The sequence below is a fragment of the Prionailurus viverrinus genome, chromosome D4, assembly GCF_022837055.1.
Source record: "Prionailurus viverrinus isolate Anna chromosome D4, UM_Priviv_1.0, whole genome shotgun sequence".
Taxonomy (NCBI): Eukaryota; Metazoa; Chordata; class Mammalia; order Carnivora; family Felidae; genus Prionailurus; species Prionailurus viverrinus.
In genome coordinates this window covers 17,822,024-17,834,472 of record NC_062573.1, presented here as the reverse complement: position 1 = coordinate 17,834,472, position 12,449 = coordinate 17,822,024, and the positions used below count along the sequence as shown (strand labels likewise).

The 12,449-nt window shown below is 44.7% G+C and overlaps 1 protein-coding gene across 1 annotated transcript in view; it reads right to left on the bottom strand.

Moving 5' to 3' along the window:
- The window catches only part of EPB41L4B (erythrocyte membrane protein band 4.1 like 4B), a 129,874-nt gene that overhangs the window by 23,814 nt on the left and 93,611 nt on the right, over positions 1 to 12,449 (bottom strand). The window contains exons 16-18 of the mRNA XM_047830575.1: positions 9,213 to 9,427; positions 7,002 to 7,120; positions 538 to 663 (exon numbers count right to left, since the gene is read on the bottom strand). Of these exons, the coding sequence (XP_047686531.1) occupies positions 538 to 663; positions 7,002 to 7,120; positions 9,213 to 9,427 (460 nt within the window). The remainder of the gene's footprint in view (positions 1 to 537; positions 664 to 7,001; positions 7,121 to 9,212; positions 9,428 to 12,449) is intronic.

Genomic DNA, 12,449 nt, shown 5'->3' with positions numbered 1-12,449 from the left:
ACGCTTGAATGAGAAAGGGATGGTGTGGGAAAAGTCAAACCCACACTTTAATCCCCCACCTCACATTTTAGATCAGGAATAATAATCAGCTCTATGCTCACATATCACAGCTTACAAAGGAATTCAGAATCTGTCTTTTCATATCAGTGTAATAAGCCTGGGAGGAATTATGTCATATGATTTTGAAAGAAGCCTGTTCTTCCTGCCTCTGGTGAGTCCCACAAAGAATGGTGGGGGAGGGAAGGACACCCACTCAGCCAGTGAGGCCAGCAGACTGGATGCTGGAGGTCACTGCCACAGCCTGTGGCCTTCATACCCATCACAACCTACAGAGCCGGCCCCTTCGCTTACACAGTTAACAGGTGCATGCCAGTTAATAACTCTTGGTATTCAAACTGTTCACACAAAAGGTGTGGTTCCTGTATCCTGACTGGACCCTGACTGACAGTATCTCAGGCCTAGAGTGCCTCTTTCTTCTATATGGCGGGAAGAAAATCCTGTGACACGAAATCAAAGGAATGCATGTGCTTCGGGTACCTGAGCACTCACTCGGGATGCGTTCTCCAGCTGGGCTTTCAAAATGTTACACTTCACGTGATCAGCTACAGGGGAAGGCAAAAGTGGGGTCTGAAGAGTCTTCTCAGAAACCTTTTTTTCTTCAGCCTGTGACAAACCCAGAACACACGCCACAGACTATATAAGCAAAGAGGAAAGACAACACTTACATCAACCTTTCCGTTCAACCGTAACTGCAAATAGCACAGTCTTAAACACATGCCCAAGTATGTCACCAACTCCTTATATCTGTGCCACTGCTCGTACTGTTTGCAAAGGATTCACAAGCACATCCTCCCCCTCTCTGGTGAAGTGGGGAGAGGAGGTACTAGGGAACTTATGAGGACGGGGTGAAGGTTAAAGAGTAGAGGCTCTTCCAGAGTTATGCAGTGAGAGCCTGGGGCAGCTCCAGGACTCCAGCTTCGAGTTTCCCACAGCCTAGTGCAGCGCTGTTTCCCCCATAACCGCCACCTCTTACATAGAAAGATTCAATTCCGTGACTTGTTGGAGAAAGAGTGCAAAATAGTCACCAGTATTTTTACAATAAATCTTGCTGAAAATTGCGTAGCTCAAGAAACCTGTGTCTGGGCTACCTCATTGTAGACTGTAATTTGGTAGCAACTTCACTATTTTTCCCATTTCCTAGGTTCTAACTAAACATGTGCCTATAATTTATTTTATTTTTAAGGATTTTATTTTATTTTAAAGTTTTTTAGAGAGAAAGAGAGAGAGGACAAGCGGGGGAGAGGGGCAGAGGGAGAGAGAGCAAGAGAATCTTACGGAAGCTCCATGCTCGGCGCAGAGCCCGACATGGACCTCCATCCCACAACCCTGGAAACATGACCTGAGCCGAAATTAAGAGTCGGGAGCTCGAGTGACTGAGCCCCCCAGGCACCCCTTAAAGATTTTATTTTTAAGTAATCTTTACACCCAATGTGGGGCTCGAACCCACAACCCCAAGACCAAGAGTCACATACTCTACTAACTGAGCCAGCCAGGCGCCCCAACAGGTACCTATAGTTTATATGATCCAATTACGGTGGATAACCCCGGCACTACCTATTTTAAGTGTGTCCGAAACAATAATATCTTCGAAATCACAGGCTTGGTGACTATTATGTTTATTATAATAGACATTATGATAATTACATACCTATTAAAAAAATACTCATTTAGGTGTACAACCTGAAATCATCTTTGATGGTACACACATCATACTGGAACTAATGTCTTAATGTTAACCATGCCTATTGCGGTCATTGCATATTCCAGTGCTAACATGGTGCTTGGCACACGGCAGGTGTTCAATAGATACCTACTAAAGAAGATTATAATGATATAGAGTTATTATTAAAAGAGATGTGCTTACTAAGAAAGCTATAAGACCATATGATTGCTGAAAGTCAATTAAGTGATATCAGGACTTCATGTGGCATGTTAGCAAGAACAAAATGTTGCAAAGGCCTCAAGTTCTGCAAGTTCCAAAAGTAATCTCATTTACTAATTTGAAAGTCTGATTGAGCACCTTGGTACACATAGCAGGAGTGTTATGAAAGCCCCAGAGGAAGTATAGGGCAACTGGCTGGTTGACATCATTTAATAAAGAAAAGAGAGCTCTTCAAACGCATAGAGGAGCATTTGGTAGAACACGTAGAATGAAGCAATTTCACGTAACAGCAAGATAAGCAGAGACAGAAGACCTGGATTTTAATCTCTGCTCTTTCCCTTTCTGGCACCATAGAAAGAAGATGATGCTGATAATGATCACGATTATGATCATGATGATAAAAAGAAAAATAATGCCAGTAGCTCACGTTTACTGAGAGCTTATTGTGGGCCAGGCACTCACTAAGCACATTTCATTGGGTCCTCTCACTTGACCATCCCATTTGAAGGTAGACAGGATCATTATGCTCATTTTATAGATGAGAAAAACAAAGCAGGGAGATGGTAAGTCACTTGCCCAAGTCACACAGAAAGGATGCAAAAGAGCCACGATTCACACTCAGGATCAGGTGACTGCAAAGCTACGGTTCTTGACCACTCGGCAACACTGGATCCCCTTAACCTCCCTGGGTCTCAGTTTCTTTCTTCATAAGATTATTGTGATGAGAAAATGAGAAAAAAAATAGATTTGAATGGCACTTTCACGTTAGATGCTTTGGCTAGAAAATACAATCACACAAGAGCATCAGATATGAGGACACCAATAATCCTAGGCCATCAAGTTGGGTATGAAAAGAACAGACTCTTTTGAGTGGAGTCATTATCCCCAAAGACTTAGCATTCCCCAAAAGGCAAATAAGTAACTTATTTATTCTGAAAGATGAGCTTGACAGGATTGCTCTAGGATAACTTATCTTGTGCTTATAAATCCTGCCACATGAAGATAATTGTTTAACACCAGCACATGTGTTTTCACTGGTGTGTGAAGAGTTAACTTTTTAATTAGATGTAATTTTTGGGAATGAGATGCTGGAATACAAGAATTAAATTGGTTCTAAAGCCCACTTGAGGTTTTTGACAATTGCTTAAGGGGGTAGAGTTATACTGGCAGTAATGACCGAAGATGTATTTTAAAACAATGAATGCTGCTAAAATAAAAAAAGAATGGGAATTCAGCATTGGTTTTCCCTTTGAATTTAGTCATATTAAACTCCTTTTTTGGATGTAAAACCCAAGCTGGCTCATTACTGTTCTATCTGGCAAAGCAGGAGCTACTGGCCAGCTCTACAAATTGACCCAGGTGAAAACCAAAATAAATTTTGGAAAAGTTGACTATCATTTTACAAATACGTTTGCATCAGAGATATCTCTATGAGATAAACATCTGGGCTATGAGTCCATAATTCCAGCCTGAAGGATGGTTCCAAGAATGTTGTGCTTTCTCTCTTCTGCATGACCACGTGTCGTGTTTTGCATTCAGTTTGAATTGTGAAAAGATGCTTTACCATTCAATATTGAAATACAGATTTTAAAACATACAAATAAATGACAATTGGGCTTTGATATGATTATAGTTGGAAACGGTCCATCTGTTTGGAGAAGTCGTTTGGGGATAAAGAAATGATCAGATGCATTTTATAATTGTTTATAAAATTGTTTACACATCTGAAATCTGGTGAGATCTAAATTCCTGTGATAATTTTGGGTACCACTTTGGAACTGGGCGATGAAAATGTCTTCTCAACACTAAATCAAGAACAGGAACTTATCCAAATCTTAGAAAAATCAGAGGATTCTCAATCCTTGAAAGCCACTGAAGCCACTGGTCACCAATTGTGGTATCAGGGAGAGTTGTGAGGTCTGTTGCATGGAATGTTTGATTAATAATAAAGAGTCACAGTGTGAAGTAACATACTTTGCCTATATGTTAAGACAAACTCAGGGTTATCTGACATCACTTTATCCCACTTGCTTACTAATGTATTTCCTCAAGTGGAAGTAGAAAAAGGGGGCTCCAGGGGCACCTGGGTGGCTCAGTTGGTTAAGTGTCCGACTTCGGCTCAGGTCATGATCTCACAGTCTGTGAGTTCGAGCCCCGTGTCGGGCTTGGTGCCTACAGTTCAGAGCCTGGAGCCTGTTTCAGGTTCTGTGTCTCCCTCACTCTCTGCCCTTCCCCCACGCACTCTCTGTCTCTCTCTCAAAAATAAACATTAAAAAAAAAACTTGACACAAATGCTTAGAGCAGCATTGCTCATAGTAGCAAAAAATAAAAAGAGAAAAGGAAAAAAGGGGCTCCAGGGAAATGCGCAGTAACTCACAGTTGTCTCAGCTACACTTTAACCCAGAGCAAGTCACTATTGTTGATGGCCCACCAATACTCATGGCAACCACAAATTACGTAGAGCTTGGGAGCGGTCTGCTGCTATCTGCTGTATTTCCTCGCAAAATATTTTTGTGTTCTGTCAAACTCTAGGTAAGCCTCTGTTAAAACCATTTATTGTGTGGACTGCAGGAAAAAAAGTTTGAAAACGAAGAGACTAAGAGAAAGAAGACCAATCCGGGGGCCACATGATATATTAGTGCATGATATTATTGAGCACAGTAGAGGCTGCTCAGTAAGGATTCGTTGATTGAGTGAATGTAAGTGCCACCCTGAAGGAGGGATTCTTTCCAGCTGGCCATCAGGGAGGGTGGTATAGAAGAAAAAGTGGGTGAGTGGGCCCTTGGTGTTGTCAAAGGGACTTTAGGCTGCCATTTGGGGGAAGTAGGCATGTAGGGAAATGAGCATCTTCTAAGAAATCTTGGAAGGCTAGTACAGGCTAGAGGGTTGGCTGTGGTGGAGGAAGAGCCCTTGAAGGAGGTGTAACCTTCCCATGCTCACCAGAGCAGGTAAGGAGGGAGAGCTTCCCAGGCCAGATCTTCCAAATTCTTCTTATTCCCTCTAATAAAGGGGCAGAGCTGGGGCACCTGGGTGGCTCAGTTGGTTAAGCTTCAGACTCCTGATTTCAGCTCAGGTCATGATCTCATGGTTCATGGGCTCAAGCCCCACACTGGGCTCTGTGCTGACAGTGTGGAGACTGCTTGGGATTCTCTCTCTCTTTCTCTCTCTCTCTGCCCCTCTCCACTTGTGCTCGCTCTCTCTCTCTCTCTCTCTCTCTCTATTTTAAGATAAATACATTTAAAATTTTTTTTTCAACGTTTATTTATTTTTGGGACAGAGAGACACAGAGCATGAACGGGGGAGGGGCAGAGAGAGAGGGAGACACAGAATCGGAAACAGGCTCCAGGCTCTGAGCCGTCAGCCCAGAGCCCGACGCGGGGCTCGAACTCCCGGACCGTGAGATCGTGACCTGGCTGAAGTCGGACGCTTAACCGACTGCGCCACCCAGGCGCCCCAAGATAAATACATTTTAAAAAAGAAAGGAAGGGAACTTCCTCAACTTGGTAAAGAACAGCTACAATAACATACAGCTAACATCATTACTTATTGGTGAGCTTTCACCATTTTAAGATAAAATTTGGCTTTCATAAGGCTGTTCATTTGGATATATGAACAGGCCTAGCCAAGGGCGCCTGGTGGCTCAATTAGTTAAGCATCAGACTCTTGATTTCGGCTCAAGTCATGATCTCACAGTTCATGGGATCGAGCCCCATGTTGGGCTCCGTGCTGACAGCATGGAGCCTGCTTGGGATTTCTCTCTCCCTCTCTCTACCCCTCCTCTGCTTTCTCTCACCCTCTCTGTCTCTCTTAAAATTAAAAACAAAAAATTAAACATTAAAAAAAAAAGAGTAGGTCTAGCCAAAAGAGAGTTTTGCTTTCACCCTGTTCCTCTCTTCCTCCTTCCTTAAATCCCTCCCTTCTTTCCATCAGCAAACAGTTACTGAGCATCCACTACGTGCCAGGCACTGTCAGAGTAAGAGATAGAGAGTGCTATGGAGTGAACTGTGACACCCCCCCACCATTCATAGGTTGAAGCCCTACCCCACAATATGATGGGATTTGGAGATGGGGCCTTTGGGAAGTAAACAGATTTAGAGGAGGTCATGAGATGGGGCCCTCATGATAGGATTAGTGGCTTTATAAGAAGCAGAAGAGAGAGGGGCACCTGGCTGGCTCAGTCAGTAGAGCGTGCAACTCTTGATCTCATGGTTGTGGGTTGGGGCCCCACGTTGGGTCTAGAGATTACGTAAAAATAAAATATTAGAAGAAAGGAAAAGAAAAGAAAAGAGGAAAGAAAAGAAAAGAAAAGAAAAGAAAAGAAAAGAAACAAAAAGAAAAGAAAAGAAAAAAAAGTCGCCTGGGTGGCTCAGTTGGTTGAGTGTCCAACTCTTGATTTCAGTTCAGGTCATTATCCCAGGGATGTGGGATCAAGCCCTGTGTTGGGCTCAGTCCTAAGCGTGGAGTCTGCTTAAGATTCTCTCTCTCCTTCTGCCCCTCTCCCCTGCTTACACACATTCTCTCTCTAAAATTAAAAATTAAAAAAAAAAAAAAAAAAGAAGAGGAGGAAAGAAAGAGTGAGCTCTCTTTGCAGGTAAGGATACAGTTACAAGGCAACCATTTGCAAGTCAGGAAGGGAGTCCTTCCTAGTGAATCAAACTGACTGACACCTTGATCTTTGCCCTACCAGCCTCCAGAAGAATGAGAAATATCTATTGTTTAAGCCACCCTATCTATGGTAATTTGTTATAGCAGCCTGAGCAGACCAATATAGAGAGGTAAAAATGGAAGGTGGTAAATGTGGGTGCCTCCTCATTGGGCTTTAGTTCTAGAAGGAGGGAGAGATCACTAACAGATCCATCCAGCCCATTAGCCTCAGCACTGAGCACAATTCCTCGTGCTGTAATTCACCCAAAGAGACTGAACAGAAATGTCAGGAAAAATTAGATAGAAATCCCTCCAAGACAAAGGCACATAAACTAGGAGGTGGGCCAGGGTAATAATCAGATGTTTGACGTGAGCCCCAGTTCCATGGTCATCACCCACCCCTAGTCCTTTGCACCTTATTTATGTTGATGTGCAGAGCAGGCCAGGGTCCCGCCGCCTTCACAGTTTCCAATTCCAGCTTCTTTAGATGGGCAGCAGCTTCGCTGAACAGGGCAGGTCCTCCTGGACTCAGTTCTACAAGTGGCCAGGGGAATGAATAAAGAGAGGTTGAAATATATATGTGAAAGAGATATGTGTGATAAAACATGCTCACCAGAGCCTGATCCCCAGTACCCTTTCTATCTGCCTTCTCCCCCAGCAGCTTAAATCCCTTGAATATGACCAGCTGATGGGCTCTGAGAACACCTAAAATCAAAGGTTCAAGGCCTAACTCTGTCAATATGAGCTGGGTGGCCTTGGGCAAGTCACTTGACCTCTCTGAGCCTCTGAGCCATTTTAAAATGAAAATAAAATTACCCTGCAGAGTTGCTGTGAATATTAAGTGAGGTCATTTGTGTACAAATGCTTTATTAATGGAAAAACACTATGCAAATTAGAAAGATGAGCGTTGAGGCTCACAGGCATATGAATGTTCCTTGAAAACCATGTTACGTTTCTAAAACCAAATTCATGGATTTTGATTTCTGTACTATTTTGGACTAGTTTGCCACCGCTCCTTCCACTGGCTACTATTTATCCATTAATACAGTGAAATACACATTAATTATTAAACATTCATTACATACGAAAACTTGTACCAAGTATTATTTGCAATTGGGATCTGGGCAGCTGGAATAAAAAGATAAATGAGGCACATTTCTAGTTTAGTGAGGAAGACAGAGACATGTGCAGATAATCCACATAAGAGTGATAAAGTTATCTAATTGCTACAGGGGCAGAAGGGAAGGCACTCCAAAGCTAGGAATCAGAAAGGCGTGTTAAAGAAGGTTCCACTGACAACATTTGAGCTTGTTCCGGAAGAAATGTGTAGGAGGTCACTAAGGTGGAGAAAAGCATTCCAGGCACAGGGAGTAGCAGGTGCAAAAGGACAGAGCTGGGAGCACAGCACAGTATTTGGTGAGAGGAGAGGAGTTTTGTGTGGCTGAGGTGTAGTGAGGAGTCGGGGAAGGCTGGGGTCCTTGGCAGGGGCTGGGCTGGGAAGGTCTATGTATGGCCACATGACCTTTGTCTCAGGACAGTGACACGCCATTGAAAGGTCTTTGGTCAGAGCTGTCTGTGATGAGAGCTCTCAGGTCGGCAGCTACAAGATGGAGGTTGCATTGGAGGAGGTATCCCTTAGGGGGGCTGTTACGGTCATCTGGCTACAAAAAGATGAGGCATGGCCTAGAAAGGCAATGTGGATAGTGATGAGGGGATCAAGTTCTGATTCCTCAACCCCAAGTGAATGATGAACTTCCATTTCCGGCTCAGCCAACCTAGAATTATCCCCTGTGGTCTACAGGTAAAGGCTCCTTAGCTCATCCGTTTCACCAGCTCACAGACTCATGAAATGTCAGAGCTGGAAGATTCCTTGGTCATAAACTAGACATCCTCTATCCCATTTCATAGATGAGAAAACTGAGGGTCCAAGAGGCAACTTGGCTCAATAGTGAAAACCAGAATTGAAGCCTCTTGTCTCTACCTCAGTGCTTTTGCCCATCGTGTGTGATAAAGAACCAGCTCTTCCCCCCTCAGTCTGTTGCAGAACAATTCTTTGGTAAAGGATAATAAAAGGGATTTTCTAGAAAACCAAAATAACAGACGTATAAAATCCAAGCCCACTGTTATTAGTTGTAACAGATACAAAATGACCCTAGCCTATTGCTAAAAATGCTGTGAACTGCTTACTCTCCATCTCCCAACTTCTCTCACTGGGACCCGAAACACTGGGCCTCCCTGACATCACTTTGCTCTCGGAAGGTGAAGTCACAAATGGGACAGAAGGGGTTTTCCTGTAATTAGGAAAGTACAGATTCTAGCCACTTGGCTTCTGTCCTCTTTCTATTACTTGAGGCTGTGGAAATAGAAACAGCTAAGGAAGGAGGTGGAGAGAGCATCGCCACATTGGATTAAATCAGAGTTTACTGGTAACCCGTAATCCTTCAGCTGCTCCTGCTTAAATGCACAAGGCTCTTGCCTGCTCTTGCCCAGACCCGGCGACCCAGAACTGATGTTACTGCCTTTTCATGCTGCGCTGAAAGGGCCTGTCTTGAGGATCCAGGTAAAGCCGCCCGTGCCCTGCAGCATCCCTCCCCTCACCCTGCCCTCTGCACTCCTACTCACTTACTTGTAAGGGATTTACTGCTGGAGTTTGGGGATCTCAGAGGCCCCTCCTTGTTCTCCAGAGTCAGCGAGAGGCCATAGTTTGGGTGGTGCTGGTGCTGGTGGTGGTGGTGGTGGTGCCTTCCTGAAGCTTTGGTAGTGAAAGGCGTGCCCCCGTTCTCCTCGATGCCAAAAGGCAGCCGGTCCGCGCTGCTGAGCCCTGGGGAAGGGAGCGGGTAGCTGTGGAAGGTGTCAGAGTCAGGATTTAGAAGAGTAAAGTGGCTTGATGTTCCCGTGTGTACTTTAAAAGATGTTCTCTGGCCATTAAAAGCCAAGAGAAATAGGTTCAGCAAACAGACCCACATGGTTACTGTAAAACAGGACACAATGGCAACAGTGCGTTCAAAGAAAAAGCAGAAAGTGGAAATTTGTGTATATCAGAGATCTCAAACCTTAACAAATTCTTAATTTGAAGTTATATAGCTTCTGTTTTTAAAAAAAAGGCATTCCTTAAATAGAAGGAGGAAATAAAAAGCAATAGCAACACATAATTTTGTAGCCATCCCATGACAAGATCATGACACAAACAGAAGTCTTGGAGTCACTTCCTCTTCCTCTTGATCACCCCACCGTGCAGAAACACCTGCTGGGGCAATGCCATGACATCTTTCATTCTAACTGCTCTCTCCATTTTTACCAAAATTGCCCTATTGATAGGGAAGCCTATGTCATCTCCCATTGAGACTCCCGGAACAGATTTCTTTTTTTTTTTTTTAATTTTTTAAATGTTTATTTATTTTTGAGAGAGACGGAGACAGAATGCGAGTGGGTTAGGGGCAGAGAGAGAGGGAGACACAGAATCCGAAGCAGGCTCCAGGCTCCGAGCCGTCAGCACAGAGCCCGACGCAGGGCTCCAACTCACAAGCTGTGAGATCATGACCTGAGCCGAAGTCGGGCACTTGACCGACTGAGCCACCCAGGTGCCCCTTGAAACAGATTTCTAACTGTTCTCCCTGCATCTACTCTCTCCTTCAGCCCACTGCCTACAGAGCTGGAGCCAGGGTGCTGTTCTTGTCCACACTGGCTGCCTCCTGGAGACTTTGCTCAGGACAGTCTTACATGGTGCATGCGTGTGTAAGGACATGAATAAGGTGTGACTGACTTCTGGGGGTCACAGCCCAGCCTCATTTCTCCAACGTGAAACATAACCAAGGGTACCCAGCTTCTCTGCACAGCCAGTAATGGGGGCAACAAAAAGTAGAAATGCCTAGGTTCTAGTCTTAGTTCTGCCCTAACCTGGTGCAGGAACCCTGGACAGTTGCCCTGGGCTTGTTTTCTCCTCTGTGACATGAGGTGGGTCAGGTGATTCTGGCTGCATTTCCAGGTCTGAAAATCATCCTTTCTTCCAGCTATCTATGTCGTACTTGCTGTGTCCTAGGTGCTGTGCTAGCTATTTTACATAAAATATCCATTTCATAGATGTAGAGACCTTTGCCTGGTACACAGTAGGTGTTCCATACTTTTTTGATGAAAGGAGAGAAAGGAGGAAGGGAGGGAAGAAAAGAAGGAAGAAAGGAAGGAGGATTAATGAAGCTGTGGGTCTGGGATTTGACAACAGCTGTGTGGACTCCAAAGCCTGTTGGCATTATTTTCCTGTCTCTCACGTATGTTGAAAATAATGTCTGTCCTAAGGAGGCACAGAGACTGGGAGCTCAGAACACAAAAAACTCCCTTTAGCCTAGGAGGATGGAGGGCTTCCCAATTTAGGGCTCATCTTGGATTACCCTGAACAGGAGAATGAACACCCAAGGGGAAAGATGTCCTATAGCAGAGATCTGCTGTACATTCAGGGCTGGAGGTGGAGTTGGAAAGCTTTGAGTAAGACCTTCTGAGGAATGGCAAATAGACACCATCTCCTGTGCCAGCTCTAAGTGATTCTCACCCTCTGCTTGGAATGCAAGATCAAGAAGGAGTCTGAGGTTGTGCCCAGCTCAGGAGGAAAGAGTGCTGTGATTGATTAGTGATGTCTGCCATGGACTTAGAATAGAGCATTGGTATCATGTACTTGTCTTTCCAAGGTAAAAGTGTGTGATTTTTTATTTCAAGGAAACCCAGAGTGAAAAGTTAAACAGGAAAATAAATATATATGCAGGGAATGATAAATTGCATTTAATGACATGTCAAATAAAATATGCATATGTGATTTTCTTTTCACAGCTACTTACGGAGAAGACTGAGCAAGACAAATGGGAAGAGAAATAGATGAGGGTCAGAGAAGCTGCCTGAATCTTGTCAGGGCAAGGGTCTCCAGAAGAGCAAAGGTTTCTAAGCAGGACCAGAATGACCTGGGAGCTCTCTCAGCTCATACACATGAGGGACCACCATCCTTGAGATGCTAATTCACGGAGTTTTATAGACTTGTGCGTCTGTTAAGGAAACCACTGCTCATGGTCTCATGGATTGTTCCCTGCAGAACTCTAGGGGGTGCCCTACACATTGACTACGATGTAAATGGCGTCCACTAGAGTTTTGCCTCTGCCCTGTTCACAGGGACCTCAGAGAAGGTCAGGCCCACCCAGAGGGTCCAGCAGGACTCAGCAGCCCCAGAACTGTGGGTCCCACTGGTTAAAGTTCAGGAAATGAGACCAGCTCTGTGCTCATTGTCAACAGAGAGTGAAGCTCATGAGGCTTCTGGCGTTCTGGAAAGAAGGTCTCAAGTCCTGGTTTTGAGAGGGTGATGGAGGAGGGGTATATAGGCTTCAGTCTCCGTTTCCACGAGCTGAGAGTTGAGAAGAAATCTGGTGTGGAAGAACAGGGCTGCCTGTGTGTCCAGCACTGTCCTAGGTACTTCAGCGTTTAACTTTTGGAGTTATCCCGCAAGGAAGCTGCTGATGCCTTGTGTTACACTGGGGCTTAGGGGAGGTGAGCAACGTGCCCTGTTAGTAAAGGTGAGTGAGAAGTTGAATCAGATCTAATTTCTTCTCTTCCTTTCTTTCAGAGGAAGCCCCCATTCCCATTCTACTTCCAACTCCAGAGAAGCCAATGCTCTATTGCGGGGGGGGGGGGGTGTCATACAGGACTTTCTTGACTCTATTAGGGGTGCCCATAGCTCTGCAGGCCCAGGAGGGTGGGATGCTCTTACAGCCCTGCCTGATCCCACAAGAGCCTCTTCCCTCCTTGGCCCTGGGATCCCAGCATGCTCAATCAAAACGTGTCACATACTGGATAATGGGGTAATTATTTGAAATGTTACAATTAAAAT